Source organism: Dromiciops gliroides, chromosome 2 (genome assembly GCF_019393635.1).
Source record: "Dromiciops gliroides isolate mDroGli1 chromosome 2, mDroGli1.pri, whole genome shotgun sequence".
In the NCBI taxonomy this organism is placed as follows: domain Eukaryota; kingdom Metazoa; phylum Chordata; class Mammalia; order Microbiotheria; family Microbiotheriidae; genus Dromiciops; species Dromiciops gliroides.
The window spans coordinates 503,180,416-503,206,594 of NC_057862.1; the positions used below are offsets into that span (position 1 = coordinate 503,180,416).

Below are 26,179 nucleotides of genomic sequence, written 5' to 3' on the forward strand. Positions count from 1 at the left end.
CTCACACATGGTTTGTTCCTCTGGTGCCTGACCTTATGCCATAGATTAGTCAAGAAAACCACCTCTTTGGATGAGCCCTGTCCCATGGTCCCTAGGGGCAGAGAAACAATTGCATGGGCTAGGGAGAGTTGTAGAGGGGTACCTGCAACTTTTTTTTCCTAAGCCTGAGGATCCATTAATAAAGTGAAAAACAACAACCCCTTCAGATCTACAGAACAGAAGATCCCAGTAGAAGGTGCATTGTCTCTGGAGTCACCATATCTAGGTTCAGATTGTGCCTCTAGCACTCAGTACCTGTGCGACCTTGAGCAAGTTGTTTTACCCTGGGCCTGAGTTTTCTCATCTGTAAAATGGAGGGGGGTTGGATTATTTGGTCTCTGAGCTCCCTGCTAGATCTAGATCTACGATTTTATATATATTAGAAGTAATATTAGTATCCATTAGTTAAGAAAATGCATAATGTCAATAAAAACAGCTCTAGAAAAAGTAACGCTTTTAAATGAATTCACATCTTTATAACAATTTCCACAAAGTTGTTTTCCTGATCAGCATTTGCATAAAAAAGATCTCCATGAAGATCACAGCAGAGAAAGAAAAGTTTTAAAGAATTAAGAACCTCCAAACTGTGTCAACATGTTCTTTGAATTGCATTTACATACACTTATTTGAGTTATTTAGAGGCTCTCCAAATTATGTCAAGGAGGAAGAAGGGGTTTGCCAGATTCCTCTTGGGTACACTTGCTAGAATATAGAAGAGAAGGTTAAAAGATAAAAAAAAAGTACTACCAAAAAAATGCTCCTGGAAAATTGAAAGAGAGAGAACATTTTTATTTGGGAGGATGAGGGTGACATATAGATAGGATCCTGTTTCAGTGAGTTAATTGATGCATCTGAAGGGCTTTGTTCTATTTAAGCTTCCTTAGAAAAGTGATGGCTGATAAAAGAGTGGGGAGAAAAACTGATAGACACAGAACTAGAAAAGCATGGAAATATGAGAGCATTTGGTATCAGAACAGATAGTCCAATTAGATTCTAATAGGATTATATCAGATATCCAGAGTTGGAAGGGACTGAAATTCAGGGCCATCCTGTCCAGTGCCTTCATTTTACAGATGAAGAAAATGAGGCCCAGGCTGTTGTCTAAGGTTACCCTGGTAGTAACAGAATTGGAATTGGTGACCCAGTCATCTCAGCCCAGAGCCAATACTCTTTCCATAGCACCATTAAATGAAGGCTGGCCTGATTGCAAAGGCTTGGAGATCATCTAATCTAACTTAAGTCTCTCAGTGTTACCAGTAAGCTTTGGGGGCTCATTCTGTAGACATACATATGAGTAAGAAATTGGGCATGGAGGATTTCACAGACACTGGCCCTAATGGATAGCTCTTGTTGCTGTATAACATTGTGCTTTGATGGATATCCTAGTACTTGTTATTAATAGGTTATTTATGTTCTTGTTGCCCACAGTCTATCAGGATGCCCACGAGCCACATCAGCCATGAAGAAAGCAAAGTTGTCAGGAGAACAAATGCTAACAATAAAGCAGCGGGCCAGTAATGGTAAATGCTCAGCCGTTACATTTTTAATTGCATCTATCAGTAAGGGGAGGGCATGGAGGGGGGAAGCAAAACCTGCATAGTTATAGAGAATGGGTTTGGGTTGAGGATGGGGGAAAGAGAAAAGGCATATATATATATATATATATATATATATATATATATATATATCACCTACTGCATGCCAGGCACTGTTCTAAGCACTTTATAAATATTATCTCTTTTGATCCTTACAACAATTGGGGAGGTAGGTGTCCTAATTATATCCATTTTACAGATAAGAAACTGAGGCAAACAAAGGTTAAACAACTTCCCAGGGGTGGGGGGCACACATATAGTTGAGTGTCTGAAGCCACATTTCAACTCAGGACTTTAGTCTTGGTTTTCCTCTTTCATTTGAAATAATATGATATTGCTAAGCATCCTTTTCAGTATTGAAAAAGCCTGAGGTACAAAGAACTTTGTCCATCCATAAACTGGATATTGTTGAAAGGAGAACACAGTAAATACCACCTTTCTAGTAATAAGAACACAGTATGGTATGGTACAATGGAAAATATGTTGAATGTGGAAGTAGGGCACTTGGACTCAAAGTCCAGCTCTTCCACTTACTGAGTGATTCTGGATAAGTCTTTTCATTTCTCTGAGCCTCAGTCTCTTCACCTATAAAATGAGGGGGTCAGACTAAGTCATCTCATAGGAGCTTTTCAACTCTAAATTTATAATACTAAATTACAGTACATGTATAGAATTACATAAATTAGATATGTGAACATCAGTCAATGTGGTTCAATCTGGGAAAGGTTCTTGTGTCAGAGATAAGAAGAAAATATCACTTTTATATGTAGAGGTAAGGGAAGGATTCATAAGAAAGGTATCATTTGAGGTGAGGCCTTGATGGAAGAGATGGTTCTTAATAAATGGAAGTGAGGGAGAGAACACATTCTAAGCAATATTTTCCTGAGCTGGGTTTTTTAAGGTCTCTTCACCTAGTCTCCAAATACCTCCTTTACAACAGCCTTGCAAAGTGCCTAGCCATTCATGCCAAAGCCCATACTTAGAAGAGCTTTGGACCTTAGACTTTGGGGCCCATTTTCTTGGTTGGTGACTGATTCTATAGGAGACAGCTAGTTGGCACAGTGAATAGAACTCTGGACCTGAAGTCAGAAAGTCCTGAGTTCAAATCCAGGCTTACAAACTTACTAGATCTGTGACCCTGGGCGAGTCACTTAACCTCTGTCTTTCTCTGTTTCCTCATCTATAAATTAATCAATCAATAAACTTTTATTAAGTGCCTTTCGTGTGCTAGGCACTGTACTCAGTGCCAAATACAAAATGAGGCACAAGAAAGACCCTGTCCTCAAGGAGCCTACAATCTAATGAGGAAGACAACATGCAGACAAATATATACAAACTATATACAAGATAAATAGGAAATAACAGAGAAAAAGTACTATAATTAAGAGGGGTTGGGAAAGATTCCCCATTAAAGATGAGATTTTATTTGTAATTTAAAGGGAGCCAGGGAAGTTAGTAGGTGGTATTGAGGGAGAAAAGTTCCAGGCATGGGGGAACAGCCAGAGGAAAGTCCCCCAAAGTAGAGAGATGAGAGTGTCTGGTTCATGGAACAGCCAAGATGCTACTGTTAGCAGATCAAAGAGTATGTGGGGAGGAGTAAAAAGATTGGAAAGGTACAAGGGGGCTAGGAATGGAAATAACAGTAATCCCTACTTTTAAAAATAGTTGTGAGATAAATGAGATAATAGTTGTTGTGTTTTGTAAATTTTAAAGAGCTATCTAGACTTGTTAACTATTATTATTTCACAAAAGCCCCAGCCATACTTTACTTCATTTTTCTTCTTTTCCATCACCTTTTATAAAGACTCTTTTCCAAGTCATCTGTCATCAAACCCTTTCCTTCCTTCCCTCCCAACCTTCACTTCTGGAACTATGGTTCACATTTCACATTAACTGTTTTTTATTCCTGAATGGAATATATTAATTTACTCTCCTATTGTTAAACTCACCATCCTTGTAACTTTCTGGACCAAAGTACCCCTCCCTGCGTACCACTCTCCTGTACAAGTTGTTTCTACCATTAGAATGTAAGCTCCTTGAGGGTAGGAACTGTCTTTGCTTTTGTATTAGCATCCCAGTGTTTAATATAATGCTAAATCTACATTCAATCTCTTCTCTCTCCATAATTTTTTTATTTGGTGGGGCAATGAGGGTTAAGTGATTTGCCTAGGGTCACACAGCTACTAAGTGTCAAGTGTCTGAGGCCAGATTTAAACTCAGCTCTTCCTGAATCCAGGGTGGTGCTTTATCCACTGTGCCACCTAGCTGCCCCTCTCCAACTTTCTTATATCCCACCTGAGAGAGGATTGTAGGATCATAGATCTATTACCTGTAGCCTCAGCACACTCACAAGTAGCTGAGATATGTGTCCATCATTTTCTCTTAAGATTTACAAGGAAAATCACAATTGTAGTGAAGTAGAAGAGAGTTGGAAAGAGCCAAATTATCTGAAATCCTATTCTTCCCTCTTCTTGCCTCTTCTCTTTGATGAACCCTGGTTCTTAGCTCATCCACAGATGTATAACTTCTGCACAAAAATTGTTCTCCCTTTTTCCCTTATAATTGGAAACTCTCTGTATAGCTATGAGTTATTACCACTTTCCTGTCTCACATAGATCCTTTGACAATAGCAGGATTCCAAATCTGGTGATCAGGGAGAACGTCACTAAGAGTTGTCAAGAAGTCAGCTTCTATCGACCGACAAAACAGAGGCCAAAAATCACTCTATCTTAGAGCTCTGATTGGATTCTAGGGCCTTTGGTCATGGGAAATTTTTTTAGTTTTTCATTTTATTTTGTGCCATGAAATCTTAGACTTATTAAATTAGCCAACAAATATTTATTATATGCCAGATACTGTTCTGAATACTGGACTACAGATATGAAAATCAGCATCCTTTAACCCTCTAAAAACTTAAATCTACTATGGGATATACCATGTGGGCAAGTAAAATAAAAAGTAAAATGAAATAATGGTAAAGGAGATTCAGACAAATTATTAGGGAAAATTTGAGAATGTAGAGAACAAGTTCAGCTGAGGGGAGGGAAGGATGGGCTAGAGAAGGCTATATTTAGGAAGTTGTGCGGAGTTAAGCCTTAAAGGAAGAAAAATAATGTAAGGAGAATATATCATAAGGAGAAGAATCAGGAAAGTTGACAGAGTCTAGGAATCATCTAATTCAACTTAACCCAGTACACAAATCCTTTCTCCAACATCCTATCAGAGGCACTTATCCAGCCTCCGCATAGAAAGCTGATGAAATGGAACATACTCCCCATCACCTCAGATAGCCAGTCCATCATTGGACAGTTCTACTGGTTGGTTAGAAAGTTCTTGTTTATGCTGATTTAAAATCTGCCTCTGTGTTAACTGTTGTCCACTTGTCTTAGTTCTACCCTTGACCCAAGATCTAAATCTTAATATCATCTTTATCAATAGCTAGTCCAGTGCTTTAAAGTTTGCAAGGTGCTTTTCACAAATTATCTTGATTTGATCATTAACCCTTCCCCTCCCCCCCCAGCAAAACAAAACAAAAAACAAGCCTTGACAAATAGCAACCATGTCATTTGAAAAATGATTGAGAACTTGGGTTTTTAATCTGGAGAGAAGACTAGGATTCACAGAAGCAGCATGAGACTGAGTTAGAAGAGCTAAAGGACAGTAATGTAGAAGATACTGTGGATCTGGTTTGGTCATTTAACATTCCATAGATACCAAGAAAGCATCTGTATGTCCATTGTGATCTCCAGCTCACTATGTGTCTCGGACTCCCTTGTTTTCATATTTTACATTTTCTATAGGATGCCTTTTATCTCCCTTCTTGCCCACAGGGCATCATTATTAATATGCTATACTCTTGTTATGCCTACCATACAGTTCTGCATTGTTTTTTGGGTCACCCATGATGCTGAGTCTTCAGAGATTCCATGATTTGAAGTTTATGTTGCATCACTGAAATAATATTTGTATTAAACAGATGAGTTTTTGTTTCAGGAAGTAAAGAGATAAAGAAAAATGTTCACTTTTTTTTTTTTTTTTTTGGTGAGGCAATTGGGGTTAAGTGACTTGCCCAGGATCACACAGCTAGTAAGTGTCAAGTGTGAGGCTGGATTTGAACTCAGGTACTCCTGACTCCAGGGCCACTGCTCTATCCGCTGCACCACCTAGATACCCCATTCACTTTGTTTTGAAAGCTTCAAAGAAGTAGTTGGTTATTTCTTATTTAAATAAAACAATTGTTTTGTTTTACAAAAAAAAACAGTCCTAAAGTCACTGATACTTATTACCTTAATTTACTCACTTCACGTTCACTTTTCAACCTCTTGCAATCTGATTTTCTTTCCCAATACTCACTGAAACTACTCTCTCCAAAGTTAGCAACAATTTATTATTATTAGCTGCCAAATCCACTGGCTTTTTCTCAGTCCTGTCTCTGCTTGATTTTTCTGCATTTTGTGAAACTGTCAACCACCCTTTCCTTGTAGATACACTCTCTTTTCTTTTGTTTTCATTACCATTCTTCTCTCTTGGCCCCTTTCCAGACTGTCTAATTATTCTGTCTCAGGGTCTTTTCTGGATTATCTTCCTTCTCCCAACACAAAGAATGATTGTACTTAGGGGTTCTCTCCTCCCTCTCTACTCCCTCTCTTGGTGACATCATTAGCTCTCATTGGTTCAATTATTATCTCTATACAGATGACTCCCAAGTCTACCTTGCCAAGCCTAATCTCTCTACTGAATGAATCTCCATTTACCAACTACCTATTGGACAACTCCATCTGGGTGTTCCATAGAAATTTCAAACTCAACACATCAGGAAGGAAATGCATTATATTTTCATCCATCCTCCAAACATCCCTATTTCTGTTGAGAACATCATTATCCTTCCAGTGTCCCAGATTTGCATCCTCAAAGTCATCCCCAACTCTTCTATCTTTCTCGCTTTCTGTATCCAGTCATCTGTCAAATCCTGTCCATTCTACTTGCACACCATCTCTTACATCTGTCCCCTTGCCCCTTCTTACAAAACACTACATTTGTTCAGTTCCTTGTCACCTCTTAGCTGGACTAAAGTAAAAACTCTCTAATTTGGTTCCTTAATTGCAGTTTTTCTCCTCTAATATATCATCTATGTAGATCTCAAATTTTATTCCTGAGAAACACACACACACATACACACACACATACACACACTTACTTTGGTCTAGCCACCAGACTCCCCTAACTCCTGCAGGGAGCCACTGGGCTAGTCAAGGTGCTCTCAGCAGACGTTTAGATGGGGGAGGGGAGGGGAGGAGGAGAGAGAAGAGCCAAAAATGACTCCAAAGTTTTAAGACTTGATTATCAGGGAAAAGGTTCACGTGGACAGAAAATATGAGCTAAAAGGGGACATTCTGAGGGGATAAAATAATAAGCAGAGCATCTGCAATGAGTCAACCAAGGCTTTGCCCCAGAGGACCAAAATTTGGGGCATGCAAAATTTAACACATGCTCTTTTTTCAGCAGCCTAGAAAAGTCAAATTAATAACTAAAAGCTAAGCCCCTAATTAGCAAGAATAACTAGATAAAATAGAAAGCTAACAGATCTTGTTAATAATAGACATCTGTTAATCATTATCCCTGTTATTTTCATATTGATAGGTTTCATGCTACTTGCTTTGGACATAATTTGTGCTACTTCCTGGCACCTGAATGGCCATCTAAGTCTTGGATGATGATTTCATTTTTTGATGGGTTGAGTTTTAGGTGCCTGAGGGACATCCATTAGACAGATTGCTCATATCTCTTTAATAGCTTAAGTTTTAAAAAGTATTTTCCTTACAACAAACCTGTAATTTAGGTAGTATAATTATAATTATTCATATTTTACAGATGAAAAAACTCAGAGAGGTATAAAGAATAAATGACATGATCAGGTTCACAAAACTATGAAGTCTTAGAGTTCTTGTATTCTGACTCCAAGACCAGTGTTCTTTCTACTAGACCATGTCTCCTGTGTTATTGCCAATGCAAAATAAATGACTTTAGATATTTAAAGGAATATAGAGATCATCTGCCTAGAGAATCTCAGTTGAAGATGGGACATTACAAAATATCTATTCCAACCCATACATCAAGAAGAATCCACTCTATAGTGTGACTAATAAGTGGTCTCTCAGTCCTTATTTGAAGATCTCTAGTGAATGGAAACTTTCTGTCTCCAGTGGTACCTCGATCCACTTTGTATAGCTGTAATTTTTAGGCTATACTTCCTTCTGTTTTCAATTGTGTCCTACTCTTCATGACCCCTTTGGGGGTTTTCTTGGCAAAGATACTAGAGTGCTTTCCCATTTCCTTCTCCAGCTCATTTTACAGATAAGGAAACATATCTAAGCTCACTTAGGTAGTAAGTAGAAGAGGTGGGATTTAGTACCTGAGTCAATCAGTCAAAAGTTAATAAACATTTAGTGTGTGTGTGTGTGTGTGTGTGTGTGTGTGTGTGTGTGTGTGTTGTTTTTGGTTTTGGTTTTTTTGGTGAGGCAGTTGGGGTTAAGTGACTTGCCTAGGGTCACACAGCTAGTAAATGTCAAATGTCCGAGGCTAGATTTGAACTCAGGTCCTCCTGAATCCAGGGCCAGTGCTCTATCCTCTTTGCCACCCAGCTGCCCCAATAAGCATTTATTAAGCACTTAATATGTACCAAACACTGTTTTAACCAGTGAGGATATAATTTGCTTAGACCTGGTGAAGTTTGAAGTAAGGTAAAGTTAGCCAAGTACCAAATCAATGGCAACTAGATTCTCTCTTATGATGTCCCCAACTGGGTTATTTGCTCATTAGCAATTCTTGTTCTATCCTTTACAATCCAAGTATCATTCTTGTTGGTACAAAAATGAAAACAAAGTAAGATTTGAGTAGATCTGCTTTCTCTGTCATCCATTATGAACAGTCTATCTAGACATATACTATCTCTTCTTTGAACCTTTTATTTTCCTAAGAAAGATAAATTCTTAAGTTTAAAGAATACCTTTTCTTGTTCTTAGCCTTCCTTAAGCCTCCCCTCAAACTTTGACACACTGGACAATATTACAGGAACATTCCATGCTTTTGTATCCATCCTCTGTCACTTGCCCTTACTCTGATATTATTCGAATGTCCTTTAAAAAAAAATAAGCCAGTCTGGCAGCTAGGTGGTGCCAGGGCCGGCCTGGCAATGACAGGGGTTCCTGGTGCCTGTGGTAGAGATGCAAGAAAATGAGAGAGACAAAGTGTGGGGTTGGAAGGGCCTCTCTAGTGGATGACCAGAGAAGACAAGTTTATTGTTCATAGGCAGGGTTTATATAGGGTAAAGGAACAGGGCCTTATTCTCCCCAGAGCCAAGGAGTTATTCATGGCTAGGTACAAAGCAGGAAGTAGGAAAGGGGAAGTATAATTATAGCCAGGTGGGAACAGGGCATGAGGCCAGACTTCATTGCCACAAGATGAGGGTGAGAGGAAGATTAATAGAGCATCAGCATCTTTACTGCCAACTCATCAAACCAAGGCCAAAGCTAACAAGGTTAGGGATTAGTGGAGGGAGTCCAAGAAGGCCACAGGGGCTCAGATTTCCAAGGCCTCAAACCTCCATTATCTTAGGGGAGTCCTTGGGTGACCCTGCAGGGCTTGACCCACAAGGCCTCGACCCTGACAAGGTGGTGCAGTTGGTAAAGCACTGGCCCTGGACTCAGGAGGACCTGAGTTCAAATTCAGCCTCAGACACTTGATACTTACTAGCTGTGTGACCCTGGGCAAGTCATTTAACCCGCATTGCCCCACCCCCCAATAAGCCAGTCAGTAAGTTCTCATTTATCCATATAACCTATTAGACCATTTCCCTCCTTTCCCCTTCATTGTAATTGTTTCTCTTCAAGTCTCATAATTTACTTTCTGAAAAATTCTCCTGTGGCATTTAAAGCCATCATTTCCCAAAAAAGGAGAAGCTTAAAACTATCCCCGAAACCATTAAAATCCACTCTCCCCAAATCTAGAGGCATGTCAGATGATGATGATAGCTAGTATATATAGCCAGCTTTCCTTTCCTTCTCTATCACAAGTTCTAAAAAAACAACTTCTCAGGGCAGCTAGGTGGTCCAGTGGATAGAGCACTGGCCCTGGAGTCAGTAGGACCTGAGTTCAAATCTGGACTCAGACACTTGACACTTACTAACTGTGTGACCCTGGGAAAGTCACTCAACCCCAATTGCCTCACCAAAAAAAAAAAAAAGAACTCCTCACTAGGATTCCTATCATTTCCTTCTAGGCATCTACCTCTTAATTGGTAAGAATCTGAATCTGACTAAAATTTCCCCTTGTTGGTTCCTCTATCTCTTAATAGATGAGATTATGATTAAGGTGAGTCAAGAAAGTATTATCTGCTCAGCTTTTGGCAGGGGAGGGGGAAAAGGAGGAAGAGATAAAGGGAGAGAGGAGAGGAAGAAAGCAAAAAGCAGAGAGGGAAAGGGAACAACAGTGACCAAGAGAGTATGGGGGAAACAGGGAGAAAGAGAGAGAGAGAACCTGAAAATGGCCAGATAATGGACTTCTCCACCAGTGCTACTTCATGCCATTCTTGTCATCTGTTTCCCAACCTCCTCATTTATTTCTCATATTGTCCAGATGAACCATAGTTTATATTTCTATTTCTGCTTCTACTTAGCTTCACCTAAGTTCTCTGTACCATGTTTTCCCTCCTCTGGTTCCTGGATTTTTAGACATAAAAAGTGATGCTATAAGCAAATTAGGAGAACATGGAATAGTTTATCTGTCAGATCTATGGATAGGAGAAGAATTTAGGACCAAACAAAATAGAGAGATCATTACAAAATATAAAATGGATAATTTTGATGGTATTAAATTTAAAAGTTTTGCACAAACAAATGTAGCAAAAATCAAAAGGAAAATAGAAAATGGGCAGTGGAGGATTTACAACAGGTATTTCTTTTTTTTTTAATTAATAAAGTATTTTTTTCCATTACATGTAAAGATAGTTCTCAACTTTTGTTTATACAAGCTTTACAATTTCAGATTTTTCTCCACCTCCCCTAGACAGCAGGTAATCTGATATAGGTTATATATATATATATATATATATATATATATATATATACACATAAAAACATTAAACATATTTCTGCATTAGTCATGTTATAAGAGAAAAAATCAGAGCAATGATGAAAAACCTCAAAATAGAAAAAACAACAGCATCAAAAACAAAAGAAATAGTATGGTTCATTCAGCATCTATACTCCACAGTTCTTTTTTTTTTCCTTGGATTTGGAGATCCTCTTCCATCACAAGTTCCCTGGAATTCTTCTGTGCCATTGCATTGGTGAGAAGAATATATATAGTCCATCACAGTAGATCAACACTCAATGTTGATGATACTGTATATAATGTTCTTCTGGTTCTGCTCATCTCACTCATCATCAGCTCACGCAAGACCCTCCAGGTTTCTCTGAACTCCTGCTCATTGTTTCTTACAGCACAATAGTATTCCATTGTATTCATATACCACAACTTGTCCAGCCATTCCCCAATTGATGGGCACCCCCTCAACTTCCAATTCCTTGCCACCGCGTAAAGAGCAACTATAAATATTTTTGTACATGTGGGTCCATTTCCCCTTCCCATGATTTCTTTGGGAAAAAGACCCAAAAGTGGTATTGCTGGGTCAAAGGGTATGCACAGCTTTATTGGCCTTTGGGCATAATTCCAAATTGCTCTCCAGAATGGTTGGATCAGTTCACAGCTCCACCAACAATGGATTAGTGTTCCAATTTTCCCACAGCTTCTCCAACATTTATCATTTTCCTTTTTTGTCATTTTAGCCAATCTGATAGGTGTCAGGTGGTACCTCAGATACAACAGGTATTTCTGATAAAGACCTAATTTCTCAAATATGTGGAAAAATGAGTCAAATTTATAAAAATACAAGTTATTCTCAAATTGATAAATAGTCATCAGATATGAACAAGGAGTTTTCAGAAGAAATCAAAGCTACCTATAGTCATATGAATAATACTCTAAATCATTATTGATTAGAGAAATGCAAAATAAAACAACTCTGAGGTACTACCTCACACATCAGATTGGATAATATGACAAAAAAAGAAAATGATAAATTTTTGTGGGAAAACCGGGACACTAATGTACTGTTGGTGGAGTTGTGAACTGATCCAAACATTCTGGAGAGTAATTTGGAACTATGGCCAAAAGGCTATAAAAATGTGTATGCCTTTTGGCCCAGCAATACCACTATTAAGTCTACATCCCAGGGAGATCAAATAAAAGGGAAAAGGATCCATGTGTACAAAAAATATTAATAGCAACCTTTTGTAGTAGCAACGAATTAGAAATTGAGGGGATGCCCATCAGTTGGGGAATGGCTGAACAAGTTGTGGTACATGATTATAATGGAATATTATTGTGATATAAGAAATGGGAAGCAGGATGAATTCAGAAAAACCTAGAAAGATTTACATGATACATGAACTAATGCAAAGTGAAGTGAGCAGAACCAGGAGAACATTGTACACAGCAACAGCAATAGCAATGTTGTAAGATGAACAACTGTGAATAACTTAGCTATTCTCAGCAATGCAAAGCTCTAAGGCAATCCCAAAGGACTCATGAGGAAAAATGCTGTCCACCTCCAGAGAAAGTACTATGGAGTCTGAATACAGACTGAAGCATGCTATTTTTCACTTTCTTTTTTGTTTGTTTTTGTTTGAGTTTTCTTATACAAAATGACTAATATGGAAATATTTTACAATGATTGCACATGATTTTTGTTTCTTAAGATATATTGGCATTTCTCCTTTTTACTTTCCTATTCAATGCAAATAAATTATACCTTCCAAGAATGATACTACATGTATAAGTCATCCCAAGTCTCAGACCCCTCATTTCACAGTTGACAGAACTAATACTCAGGAAAATGAAATTATATATCTAAGCTCATATAGCTTGTAGCATTGGTAAAACAATATAAATCCTCTCTGGTTTGCTCAGTTCAATATTTTTTCCCTACACATTTTTATTCCCTAATATCTATTGTTTTAGACAGTTAATTCTGTTGGGTGTACTACCCACATTTACATGATAAAAAATAAGACTTATTAGGAGTTATTTGGTGATAGCTTGAAGGTCAAAGTATCCAAGTACCTTAATAGGTCTTTGAAGCTTTGTTCACACTTATGAAATATAGTCTCATCTGATGTAACTTCATAAGTTTTCCTAAAGACTTGGAACCATTTATGTAAAATGAGAATCTGATCCAAATATACAATTATAGACATAACTTTTAACATTTCAACATATTTCAGTATGATTCTGTGAACTCATTGGTATTAATACATCTAGCCATCCTTTCTCATCCTATGTGATTCATGTCCATGTCTTTCCATAAATGTTCCATAAATTATCTACCAAAGGTACTGTAGTCCTTTTGGCTCTTTGATATCTATATAATTATAATTAATTCATTTTAATCTGTGGATGCATGGATACATGTTATCTGAGGAATTTGAGCTGTTTAGCCTAGAGAAGAAGAGACTTACAAGGACCATAATTACTGTCCTCATATATTTGAAGGGTTACAATTCAAAAGAGGGATTAGACTTCTTGACATCCCCAGAAGGCAAAACTATGAGTAATGAGTAGAAGTTGCAAACAAGTGTGGGAGACCTATTTTGGGGAAAAGATAGTACAGTAGAGTGCTAGACCTGGAGTTAGGAACACTTGAGTTAGAATCTTGACTCAGACTGTACTATGTGAACCTGGGCTTAACCTCTTTAAGCCCCAAATTCTGTAAACAGGCATTTACATTCCTTTTTTTTTTTTTTGGTGAGGCAATTGGGGTTAAGTGACTTGCCCAGAGTCACACAGCTAGTAGTAAGTGTTAAGTGTCTGAGGCCAGACTTGAACTCAGTTCCTCCTGAATCCAGGGCCGGTGCTCTATCCACTGCGCCACCTAGCTGCCCCTGTAAACAGGCATTTAATAATAACATATAACTCACAGGGCTTTTGTGATGATCCCATGAGATAATATACTAAAGTGTACTGCAAACCTTAAAGTTTCATATAGATATCATTAATCATCATCTGAGTTGTCTCTGAGCAGAAGGAAAAGCGCCAATGGAGAGGGAAAGAGTAATGATGCAAGAAAAAAAAAGAGTTGTTTAATAAAATAAGGCTCCAGAGAAGTCTGGAGTGGATGGAATTAATGGCAAAAGTAGTTAGGTCATTCTCATTATGAATGGATAGCAAGAGATTGATAGCATCCAGATGAGTAGGTTGGAAAAATTTCCAAGTCCATCCTATCAGATGAATACTGATTCACACACACACACACACACACACACACACACACACACACCTTTACCCCTACTACATTTCCCATAGTAACTCTCTGAATTTTCCAATGCCATATGCTTATGTGTATAAATGCATATGATTCACTCATTCATAATCAATTTCTCCTAATGCAATCAGATCTAAGTAATTATGTAAGCATAAACTCAGATCTTCATATGTCCCCTGACCTTTAGATATATGACTTCTAGTTCCTATAATGGGGGAATTCCAGCGGATGCCATTTTGAGTAATCTTGTGTAACTTTGATAACTTTACTTCATTTATTTTGGGGTCTTATGACTTCAATTTCTGTAGGGAATTCTCAGAGAGCAAATTTCTATTTATGCAGATCAGCAACTGTTCTATAATTTTTGAGCTTAGAGAGTTGCTGGAATCACTAAAGGGTTAAATGACTTGACCAGAATCATACAAATAGTATGTTATAGGTGGGGTTTGAACCTAGGTCAGTGGTGCTCCAAAACCAAGTCTATTCACTGTATCATGATATTTCACTACCTCAGTCAGTGAGTAAACATTTATTATGTGCCTACTAATGTGCTACAAAGGATACAAAGAAAAGTGAAAGATAGTCCCTGCTTTCAAGGAGGAAGTGAAGAAGACAACAGGAAAAAAAAACTATGTCTAAACAAGATAATTATAGGATAAATTGGAGATAACCGACAGACGACAGAAGGCAATAGTATTAAGGGGGATCAAGAAAGACTTCATGAGGAAAGTGGATATTTAGCTGGGATCAAATGAAATAATAATTGTACAGCACTTAGCACAGTGCCTGGCATATATATACTAGGTACTTAATAAATACTCATTCTCTTCCCATTTCGTGTGCGTGTGTGTGTGTGTGTGTGTGTGTGTGTTGCTAAGTTTCTAAATCAAAGGAAATTCAAGTTTAGGGTTTGCAATGATTCAGGTTTCACATGTAACAATGTCAAAAGTAAACAGTGAGTGATTTTTAACAGTCCAACATTGCCTAATTTTGAACTGAAATGGTCTTTTTGTTCTTCTGAATATTGTTTATCTAGCAAGAATTTAAAATATTTTTAAATGTTATCAAAACATTGGTGCTATAAGAATGAGGCACACAGGTAGCCAGACTCATAATGGCTCATATTTATATAGCACTTTAAGGTTTGCAGAATTCTTTACATACAAAGTACATGGCTCACTTAGCGAACTACATTTAGTTGAACAATCGTTATGTTCATGGTATACATATCTACATAGTGGATGAGGCACTGGGCTCAGTCTTTATGATCTGGGTTCAAACCCCTTCCTAGATACTAAATATAACTGTGTGACCTGGGACCAAGTCATTTCAACTCTGCTTTGGTTTCTTTGTAGTTTTGTTTTGTTTAAATGAAGGTGTTGGATTCAGTGGCCTCTAAAGTCCCTTCAAACTTCTATGGTCTCCTGAGCTAATTGTAATGGGGGGGAAATGGGGTACAGGTATGGTTAGGGGTTGGGGTTCTTAGGAATTCCTCTTTAAAGAATTACACCCTCTTGCACACAAAAGTAGTTGGAATAAGATGATAGCAAGGGAAGGGAAGGGTGGGGGAGGGAAACCATGAAAGAAATCCTTGAACTTTTCATGGGGAGACAGGCACAAAGCACATGGCTCAGAGGTACCAAATTTCCTCGAACAGGAGACTGGAAGGTACTTTTATAGAGGACTGATGAGGGTGGACCATCTGCCTGTGAAAAGTTCCTCTAGTGAGGGAGGACCATCCCCCACTGGTGGTAGCTGGGGGAATTGGGTGAGGAGTGGAGGACCATCCCCCACTGGTAGTGACTGGAGGAATTGGGTGAGGGGTGGCTACAGATCTCTCTTCAGGACGCAAAGGCCGCAGCCACACCCAAGTTTATCTCCCCAGGGTAAGGGAGACCAGAATGTAGGGTAGGAATCTGAGGCTAGCTCAGTCCAATTTGGTTCAATTTATCTCTCTAGGCTATCTGTCCTCTGGTTTAGTTTCTCAAGGAGAAGATTCCTTGATGTGCCCCAGAGAAATTCTGGGGTGCTCTGCACCCCATGACAGCTTCTTTCTTCTTTCATTGCTCTTCTCTAGATCATAGGATCATAGATTTCAATGTAAAAGGGACCTTAATATCATCTAATCCATCCCCTTCATCTGAAAGGAGAGGAAACAGAAGCCCTGGAGCTTTCTTACTCATTAGAAGTAGCAAGAATCTTGCCATTTAAGCAGAATCACTATGCTAATTATTGTTCTCCAAAATACATGCATATGTTGCATTGTTTAATTTTTATATTCATAGTAGAGTATTATAGATTAAGAGCTATAAGTGACCATAGGGAACATGAAATAAAGTACCTCCATTTCACAGATGTGCAACAATCAATATAGAATGCTAGGCAATAGGTGAATTCTGCTGGTCTGGAGGAAGAGCCTTAAGTCTGATTTGCTTTTCTTATCAGAGATCTTATCTTTGAGTGCATTGTGTTTCATACACCTCCCCAAATGAATTCATTTTTTGTATAATAAAAGTATTTTATTATTTTCCATTTACATGTAGAGATCGTTTTCAACATTTGTTTTTATAAGATTTCATGAATTAATCTTTGTACTTGAAAAAGTTTTCATGAGAAAAATAAAAGTAGTAAAGCAAAAGGTCAAGAATTCACAAGGTCTGTTAGAATTTTATGTAGAACTCAAGGAATTACATTTCATTTATGAAAAAAGGGGAAAAAAATCTGACAGTTTTTTTTTAATTCCTGTAATTCAGATCATGGGATGATAAAATATTTATTGTTCTTCTTTGGTTTTGTTTTTTAATCACAACAGGTATAGAAAATGATGAAGAAATCAAACAGTTAGATGAAGAAATCAAGGAGTTAAATGAATCCAATTCCCAGATGGAAGCTGACATGATTAAGCTCAGAACTCAGGTAACAGTTTTTCGAAGCCCTAAATTTAAGTCTCATCTCTTAATTCTCCAGAGACATACAGAGATCACTGAGTTTGTGGAAAGATAAATATTTATTGCTTTAAAAAATAATTCTTCATCTTTTTATTTACTTTTTTTTTTGAGATTGAGCTTGCTTTAAATTTTTTTTTATAATGAAGTTTGATATAACCCAATGGTCATCTTTTTTTTCAAAGAAAACTCATTTGTGAAGTCATTTCCAGAAGATTCCCAATTTTTTTCCTTTCCTCCTACTTTAGGACATTGTTATATGTTAAATACTGATTAGAATATCCACCATTATCACCTCAGGGTAACAATCTTGTTGAGACCTACTTGCTCATCAAAGTTTGACCAGTATGGAAGTGCCTTAGTTGACTCTCACACTCTCAAGGTGACATATGATTGCCCAGAATTCCTCATAGAGAGATGCACCATGATGTGGCGTTGAAAGGGACACTGACAGAGCTCTGGGGCTGGATATGACCTAATGGATAGTCTAAGATAAAATATAATTATTGGCAAAGAAACCCACTTCATTTTGGTAACTCAGGTAAGAAAACAGCAAAATGTACACTACCAGTTATCCCCCAAATCCCAGCCTCAGACCCAGCAGTCTCACCCAAAGAGAACATACTTTCCAATAAATAGATGGTACTGTAGAATATTCTTGGATGGAGGTTCACCTGGATGAAAATGGATCTAGAAAAATGTTAATGCACTCCAAAGAGTAGGCTAAAAGACTCTTGTCTTTCTATACACACTGGGCACTGATGTTCTACTGACTGACATTTCCCAGGGACTTCCTGGAATCTGTTGCACAAGACTCAGGTTTTGAGTGCAGATTCGGAGCAATAAATTGAGGCCAGCTACTGCATCTACCTGTTTAGAAGTTATTGGGATAACCCTGCTACCACCATTCTTAAGTATTGCTCTGTATGCTTTGAACTCCTTCCCAGATAGAAGGAAGCTCTGAAACGAGTTGGGGATTTTCTTAACAATTCCTTATACTTTGGGTGTTATTTCTGAGACTCTTTGCTTTGGCCAGTAATCAGATTTGATGACATAGGTATGTCTGTAAAACTAAGTTTTATGAGATGTAGCAACCCAACAAACTCCCCAATCATTTAAAAGTATTTCTACCCAAATGAGGTCTGGTTAAATAAACTAGTTCTTCCAATCTCACTTTGTAGTACCTTTGTAATTTTCTACAACACCCTGTTAGAAAAACAGTGTTCATTTAACTCTTATTTTATAGTATTTCATGGTATCACATAATATCAAACCTAGAAAGGACCTCAGAGGTGACCCAGTCTGACCAATACTTTGTCAAGAGTCCCCAATAAAGTGAAACCCACTCCCCCCCGGGGCTGTCCATTCCATATATAGATATCTATAATTGTTAGGTTTGCTTTGTGTTTACATCTTTTCAACTTTTGCTTATGACTAATAGTTTTGTCCTTCAAGGCCAAACTGAACAAATCTAATCCTTTTTGCACATAATAATCCTTCAGATGCTTGAGGACAGCTGCTATTAAACATACCCTTCTCCCTCTCCCCCAAACCCTTAAATATTCTGTTAGTAGTTTCACCTTAGCAAAAATGAATATTAAGCCTAACATATCTTTGAATACAATTTCTTCACAAGGTATTTATTTACTATTTCATGAGATTACATGGATTGCTAAAACAGCATAAGAGTTAGCCATATTCCTTTGCATGTCCTGTTATTAGAATTTAGGAATCAATTCTGTCTTTGGTGTTTGTCCTCTACCAGCTCCTTTTGTATTTTTTGGCATCTGAGGAAGATAGTTGCTTGGGATGAGCACCTATTTTCATCTGATATCAAAAATGAATTTTAAGGGTTAATGTTTATTCATACTTACTGACTTGTCTTGTGGATGGTCTGATCTAAATAAGGCTCCTCAAATAACCCTGGAATAGGGTTTTCTCTCATACATCCTTCATTTGGCTTTGGGAAGGAAGCTAACACTTTTAAAGTGAGGCTGTAACACAAAGCTGGGACCCATTGCAAAACACTACATAACCCAGCTCTGGTACAAATAACTCTTTGCACAAGGCCAGGTAAGAATACACAAGGACTTATACAACCATCATTAAAAAGAAAGACAATTTTTAATTAATTCATCACTTCAGGCATAGTGATTCAAGGTCAGGCTGCATCAAACACATGGATAAGAGATATCCAGGCTGCCTCTATTTTGGCTGATGTTCTCATGAGTGCACAGACTGTCTTTTGCTGTTCTTTGCAATCTCAGTGCTTAGCAGAGTTCCTGGTACATAGTAGGTGCTTGATAAATGATAGTTGACTGACTGTGATCAAACTTTTTGAACCTGTGTACAAAACTCATCAATCAGGAAAAATCCTAGTCTGATTTTTTTTCCAAGAATCACATTCCTGTTTCTTACAAATTTGTTTTGTCAGGTTGACCAGTCAGTGATTAAAACACAACAACTGATGCCTTTCAATTTTCATCTTACCTTTCAGGTTTATAGATTCATACTGTTTACTCTGGGTTCCACCCTTATTTCTCTGTTTATTCTCTGATATTGGTCAGTGAATTGATGGACATTAGTACTAGTACTTGGTGGTGGGGTGGATGTATAGTCAGGGGATTCAGCCCAAGCCCAGCTGTGCTACTTTCCTTTTTGAAGGGATTTCAGATTCCTTATCGCGTAAAATTACTAAATGACCTCCAGGTTCCTCTCCAACTTAAAATCTATGACAGCTTAAGATATTCTTCTTAAGGGTTTTACTGATTTCTTCTCAAAACCATCTTTTATGAAATTACAGATTGGTTTTGTTCACTAACCATTTCTAAGAAGTCATGTTTATGTGGGAGAAATAAAAGGTTGAGGTTTTAGTATTATGGTTTGAAGGAAGCCAAAGATCAAGGACTAGATTACAGCCAGGTGTGTTAAAGAAATCACTGTAGATTCTGCATTTTCAAACATCTGTTCTGGATATCATCTTGTGCTTCATGGGCTATTTTGCCGTAGAAGATTGGGATATTTGTAAACCATGAAAATCAAAATTCTTTTCATTTACAAGCTCTTCCATCACAGCCTGGAGCTAGCTGCCAGTGTATTTTTGTTCTAACTATACATTTCTGTTCCACTAGTAGAGTCAACAGATGGAACCCTGAGAGCTACTATGGCATTATTAGAGATGTAGTTAATAACAGGTATAAATCACTTTACGTGTGTTATTGCATTTGATCCCCACACCTTGTGAAGTAGATGCTATCATTAGCCCAATTTTATAAATGAGGAAACTGGGGCAAACAAAGGTTAAATGACTTTCCCAGGGTCACACAGCTAGTGAGTGGCTGAGACAGAATTTTAACTCAGGTCTTCCTGACTCCAAGTTATGTGATCTATCTACTGTACCACCTAGATATCCCTGTACTGTAGCCTCAAGGAATCCATATACAACTGCAGCAAACAGTAATAGGAAGGCATATCTGAGGAAAACTATAAGCAAACTCCTTGAGATCTTTGGCATACCACTGAAATAATCATTGATTCTGTATCATTTCTTCTTTTTTTTTCTGGGGCAGTGAGGGTTAAGTGACTCGCCCAGGGTCACACAGCTAGTAAGTGTCAAGTATCTGAGGCCAGGTTTGAACTCAGATCCTCCTGAATCCAGGGCCAGTGCTTTTATCCACTGTGCCACCTAGCTGCCCCCTGTATCATTTCTTCTTTAATTGATCCTTTTTACAGTTAAATGATTTTGTCCTGTAACTGCCTGAGTTATGATTCTTTGTCTCTGAATTTAATTCAGAAATGGAGCTGGCTTATAATGAGTTAAATTTACAGATACAATCCTCCTGTTAATCACTGTTCTATTTTTGTGTCAAGGAAATCTGTTACCCTTGAAGGATCTGAGTGGAAACCAGGGAGTCTGGTCTAGTATCTTCATACCACCAAGCTCTCCTTCAAGGATGTCTGGTTTATTATCCAAAGTAGTCTAGTTTGCTATCTCTGTCCTTGCAGATGCAGCTGGACTGGAACAATGAACATTTCTTAGTCACAGGAAGAAAGGAAGTTGCTAACCCTCATTCCAATCACATTTTCTTCCATCTATGATACGAGCCTTTCTATTTTCTTTTCTCCCCCAAACTAAAGAAAAGAGCTGCCTCCCCTCATTCATGGTAATCTTAGCTTTGCTGGGGAAACTGAGATCCTATTGGCAGATTTGTACTTTACTGATGAATTGCTTGTGCTCAGAACTTTGTGCCTCAATTTGTCTTAATTTTAATTGTTACCATCACTAAGAAAGATGTGGGGAATTTCTGCAAGAATGGAATCCTTGAACAGATTTCCTCAAAATAGAATGAAGGTAAGAGATAAAACTAGTCCCCAGAGGTTTTATTTTATGTTTTTTGGTTTTGTTTTTTTTTATGGAAAAGCATTATAGTTGAAGAAGAAAAAAATACCAAGCTTTCAATTGAATGTTCATTAACTCTTGGTAGGGTCCTCTCAACCACCTGTTCTTCACAACCCACCCAAATTTTGGAGAGACTATGAGGTCAAGTAGATCATGTGCTAGACTGGGTATCAGGAAGACTGGATCCTGATGCTGGTTAGGTGCTGCTTACTTAGCTGTGTGACTCTGAGCAAGTCACTTAACCTCTCTGGGAGCATCAGCTTCCTCATCTGTCAAATGGAGATAAGAGTACCTACTTCAAAAAGGTCATTATAAGGAGGAAATTAGCTAATATATGTTAAGCACTACAGATGTCAGCTATTTTTCTTATGTTGCATAAAGGCAATTAATCCATAAGTACTTGTCAACCTGAGTAAGGGCTGAAGTTATGTATGGAATTTAGTATTCTATTCCCAGCACTATCCTAGGCACCTCTGGGTACACAAAAGAAGTTCAAAATACAGTCCATATCCAACTCTATGGAGGAACAAAGAGTAATCATTCCTCAGAATAATAACAGAATGGGTAGTAGATTAAGGGCCAGGCTTGGAGTCAAGAAGACCTAGGTTCAAGACTTTACTCTTATAATAATCACTTAGCACTTGGCACGTAGTAGAAACTGTGTAAATGTTTGTCTACTTCCCTTCCCCCCGTGTAACCATGGGCAAGTTACTTAATTTCCTGGGGTTCCCAAACAATTCTCCAAGACTATGAGATACATGTAAGGTGCTGTTCTGCATTGGAGATGGGAGTTTCCACATTAGGATTTTTCTACATAAATGAAAACCTAGGTCTAAACCAAAATAGATCAACTACATCATGTGTATGTAGTGCTTTAAGGTTTTAAAAGGTTCTCCCCAAACAATTCTCTATAGTAGATAATACAATCATAATCATTACCCATGTTTTCAAGATAAGAAAACTGAGGTTCAGGAAAATTAGATGAATTGCCAAAGCTCAACCAACTAGTTATGGTTGAACCTGGAATGTGAGTACAAGCCTAGTGTTCTTTCTGATGAAACATAACACAGTACGTAATCAAAATTGTGTGTTTGGGACTACGTTCTTAAGAGATCAGGACAATAAGAGATCCAGTCAAGGATGACTTTGGGATGAAAAAGGGACCTATGGAGTGGCTGGAAAGAGTGTTAGGATTTGAATATGTGGAAAGAGTATTGCAACCATGAACAATTCACTTGTTGAGGTGTCTGAGTTAGACTCCCACTGTCTAACTGGTACTGATGGTGCCAATTTATGCAAACACAATTGACCTTTTTTTTAAAGGTCTCTATTCTACGAATGAATTGAATAGTTCCCAAACTTCATAACAGAAAGAACAGCCAGGGGGTAGCTGCTTGGGGAGGGTTTGGGTTTGGTAAATTGGAAGATATCTTTGTATTTTATGAAGTCCCTGAAACAAATATTCAAGATAAAGATGGCAGTGGTCTTTAGAAGAAAACTGGTGGCATTCAGGACTAAATCACAAACAGATAGTATACTGTTACTGATGGTGTTATTTCAAAGTGAGGATGATTTTAAAATGCAACAGACTGAATTTAGGAAACACAGATTCTGAAGAATAGGGATAAAGAGCAATTTGTGGTTTCTAACCAGACTAGTGGCCTTGAATAGGATTTTGTTTGTAAGTGTCAGAGGAGATTAGGATTAAATGAGGTGCAAAAATAGAATGGGATTAAAAGAAAAACCAAAGCAATAAGAAAATGGAAGCTCTAGTACAGGGGTAAAGGAAGTCAGAAGGAAAAGATGAAAAAAAGAAGAAAGAAAAGAGAATAGAGGAACACATGGAGGGCTCAAGAGGAAAAACAGGGAAATAAGAAGAAAATGGGAGGGGCAGCTAGGTGACACAGTGGATAGAGCACCAGCCCTGGAGTCAGAAGGACCTGAGTTCAAATCCGGCCTCAGACACTTAACACTTACTAGTTGTGTGACCCTGGGCAAGTCATTTAACCCCAATTGCCTCACCAAAAGAAAAGAAAAAAGAAAAAAGAAAATGGGTCAGATACAGAAAGGACAAATAGGGAGTAGCAAACATACACTACAATGACCAAAAGTTGGTGCATCATACATTTTCAAGACTAAGGAATATAAAATATAGATCCTAAGAACTAGAAGGGAATGATACAGACTAAGGAATATAGACGTAGAAATGCTAAGTGGTTTTCTTGGGATCACACAAGAAATTAGTGAAAGATTCAGCTTTCAAAATAAGATCTTTTGACTCAAAATCTTGTGACCTTTCCACAATATTACTCTGTTTTTCCACTCTATTAGTATTTTATTTGCTGTTTTCCTAGCAGATGGGGTCTAATACAAAGAATAATGGATTTGTAGTCAAAGGTGCTGGCTTTACACTGGGGAAATATTTTGGCTAACTTGCCTAATTTGGGGGGATTAATCTGACTGGAGAACTAATCTGGGGACTTTTGACTGACTGGCTATCTGACTGCTATTAATTTAACGTGGGCCGTTTATAAAGTTCCACAACACTGCTCCACTACCAAAATTGATAAGCAAAGGATTAAGAAGCCTCTTAACTAAATAATCAAAGCAGAGTTTATTTATGAGATACAATTTAAAATTATGAATTCAGGGAAATAAAATGTACAACCTGACTGCGTTCCTGCGGTGTCTTTCCACCTTTTGCGACTGGAACTTTTTTAATACAATAAGGATTGTAGCTGCCTCTTGCTTTAGGGTATGTTCCACTTCCCCTGCTCAGCTACTTTCTAACTTCATGCCCCTTTCACTTTGTAAATCCCCCTGCTTCTAACTTTCCTCTCCTTACTGCCACCGCTGAGCCCCTGTGTTTCTTTCTCACTGACCTCTCCTTCTGTTTTCCTAGTGCTCCAGTGTCCTTCTGTTCTCTTAATTTTCACTTTCTCTAACCTGTACCCTGTGCTGACCACTTCTGTTCTCTCCGCTGCCTCCTGTTCTGTCTGTCTGCTCTGTCAGTCTTGTCCTTTGGCCTCTCTATTCTCCTAATCTTGTCAGTCCCCCCCTTTCTCTGTTCCTGTTCCTTCTCATCTGCCCACCTCTTGCCTTCTAACTCCCATGTCTATAAATATCTTTCTGCTCTCCACTCAAATCTCGGGGCTTTTTGCACCCCCAAGCTAATCCGCCAGCCAGGGCTGTGGCTGGGCCTGGGGGGGACGCTCGAGTATCACATGCCTCAGCACAGGCTACACCAGAGCCCCGGCCTGGACAAGCCCAGGATCTCTCGGATAGATCCACTCAGGGTGGAGGGAGCTGGGGTTCCCTCCTCCCAGCTGTCTGACCTGGCGTCTTGTACAGCCCATGGGGCTTTCTGGCTCAGCTGAAGCAGAGGGAGAGGGGCACCAGCCCCTCCCACACAGAAAAGACCCTGAGGGCCTAAGGCTTTTTAATCTCAGTCCAAAGGCAGGGTCCCCAAATCAAAATAAATTTCCACAACACCCTTAGTCTTATGTTTATTATCTGTTTGATTTTGAAAAAAATTAGAGGTTGTAGTGGATGATGTCAAAGGTCCCTTCCAGAATTAAATCTATTTTTTCTAAGTTCCTGTCAACTAGACAAGGTGGGCCTCTAACTTATGTATGGCCAGAACAGAGCGAGGGACAGATGAGTCAGGAATCAAATAAGTAATGATTTAATTTCTAAGTGAGGGAAACAGCTTGCAAGCAGAAGTTCTCCTTCCTAAGAAGGAAGGCTTGCTCACACATGGCAGGGATTGGGTTTTTAAGTGTGAAAAGCACAAGGTCTAGAATTCCTGGGTTTACATAAGTATTCTCCAAGTCCACCAACCACAATACAGGATTGATGAGTTTTGTGTGATTAAAGTTGTTGAGCCTTCTGATTGTTCAGCAGGGTACAGAACCAGGTTAGCAAGGCACCTGGTCTGGTTCACTTGGCTATTACGAGCTCAGGAGTTCCCAGCATGTCAGGGGATCTGATTGATCACTTCAGTTTTGTAGTCAAAATCTCCTAGAAAATATGGTAGCTCCAACAAATCCAAGTAGTATAAGCATTATACATATCATATGGATTAGTAGGAACTTTATAAATACCACTTAAACAATCCTATTAAAATAATGTTAATGTCCAGGGGATAGGATGCCTCAGGGTACTGAGATAACAGTGTTTGGTAGGAGAACCAATGTGCAATAGTTGGGAGCTCAGAGACCATTGCATAACATTTGTAGAGAGTTGGGCCAAGATGGAAGTGTTCATTTCACAAAGCTAAAGTATCTGAGGGTAGACTAAGATCATGTAGGAGCTTGGCACAAATAAGAGCAGGTATTAGAGTTATCACAATATAAATGTGCTTATTTCACTCTGTATTACACTTCTGTAAGAGAGTTAGGCATAGAAAGAATGTTGGTAAGCCATGAAAGATTCTAAAAACATTTGTTAGTGAAAAGAAGACCCCTAATATTTATTTAGCATTTTTCTAAGAACCCAGGAAATCCAAAAGAATTAAATTAGCAATTTTAGTATTCCATTGTAAATTTAAATTCAAGACCTGGAGGTGTAAATATAATAGTAGTTAGCCAGTCAAACATGTAGATGATTTGCTAACTGATTTTGTTAAACCCATACTTAAAATATAACATACTTGGGGCAGCTAGGTGGCACAGTGGATAGAGCACCGGCCCTGGAGTCAGGAGTACCTGAGTTCAAATCTGGCCTCAGACACTTAACATTTACTAGCTATGTGACCCAGGGCAAGTCACTTAACCCCAATTGCCTCACTAAAAAAAATAAAAATTAAAAAAAGAAAGAAATA

At 38.3% G+C, this 26,179-nt stretch overlaps 1 protein-coding gene across 8 annotated transcripts in view; it reads left to right on the forward strand.

Moving 5' to 3' along the window:
* MYT1L (myelin transcription factor 1 like) overlaps window positions 1-26,179 on the forward strand; it is a 730,598-nt gene that overhangs the window by 700,699 nt on the left and 3,720 nt on the right. For 4 of the 8 annotated variants that reach the window (XM_043981893.1, XM_043981887.1, XM_043981890.1 and 1 more), the window contains 2 exons: window positions 1,468-1,559; window positions 16,826-16,929. In XM_043981893.1, coding sequence (XP_043837828.1) covers window positions 1,468-1,559; window positions 16,826-16,929 — 196 coding nt within the window. Of the gene's footprint in view, window positions 1-1,467; window positions 1,560-16,825; window positions 16,936-26,179 lie in introns of all 8 variants that reach the window. The other 4 variants (XM_043981885.1, XM_043981892.1, XM_043981889.1 and 1 more) reach the window with 1 other exon arrangement.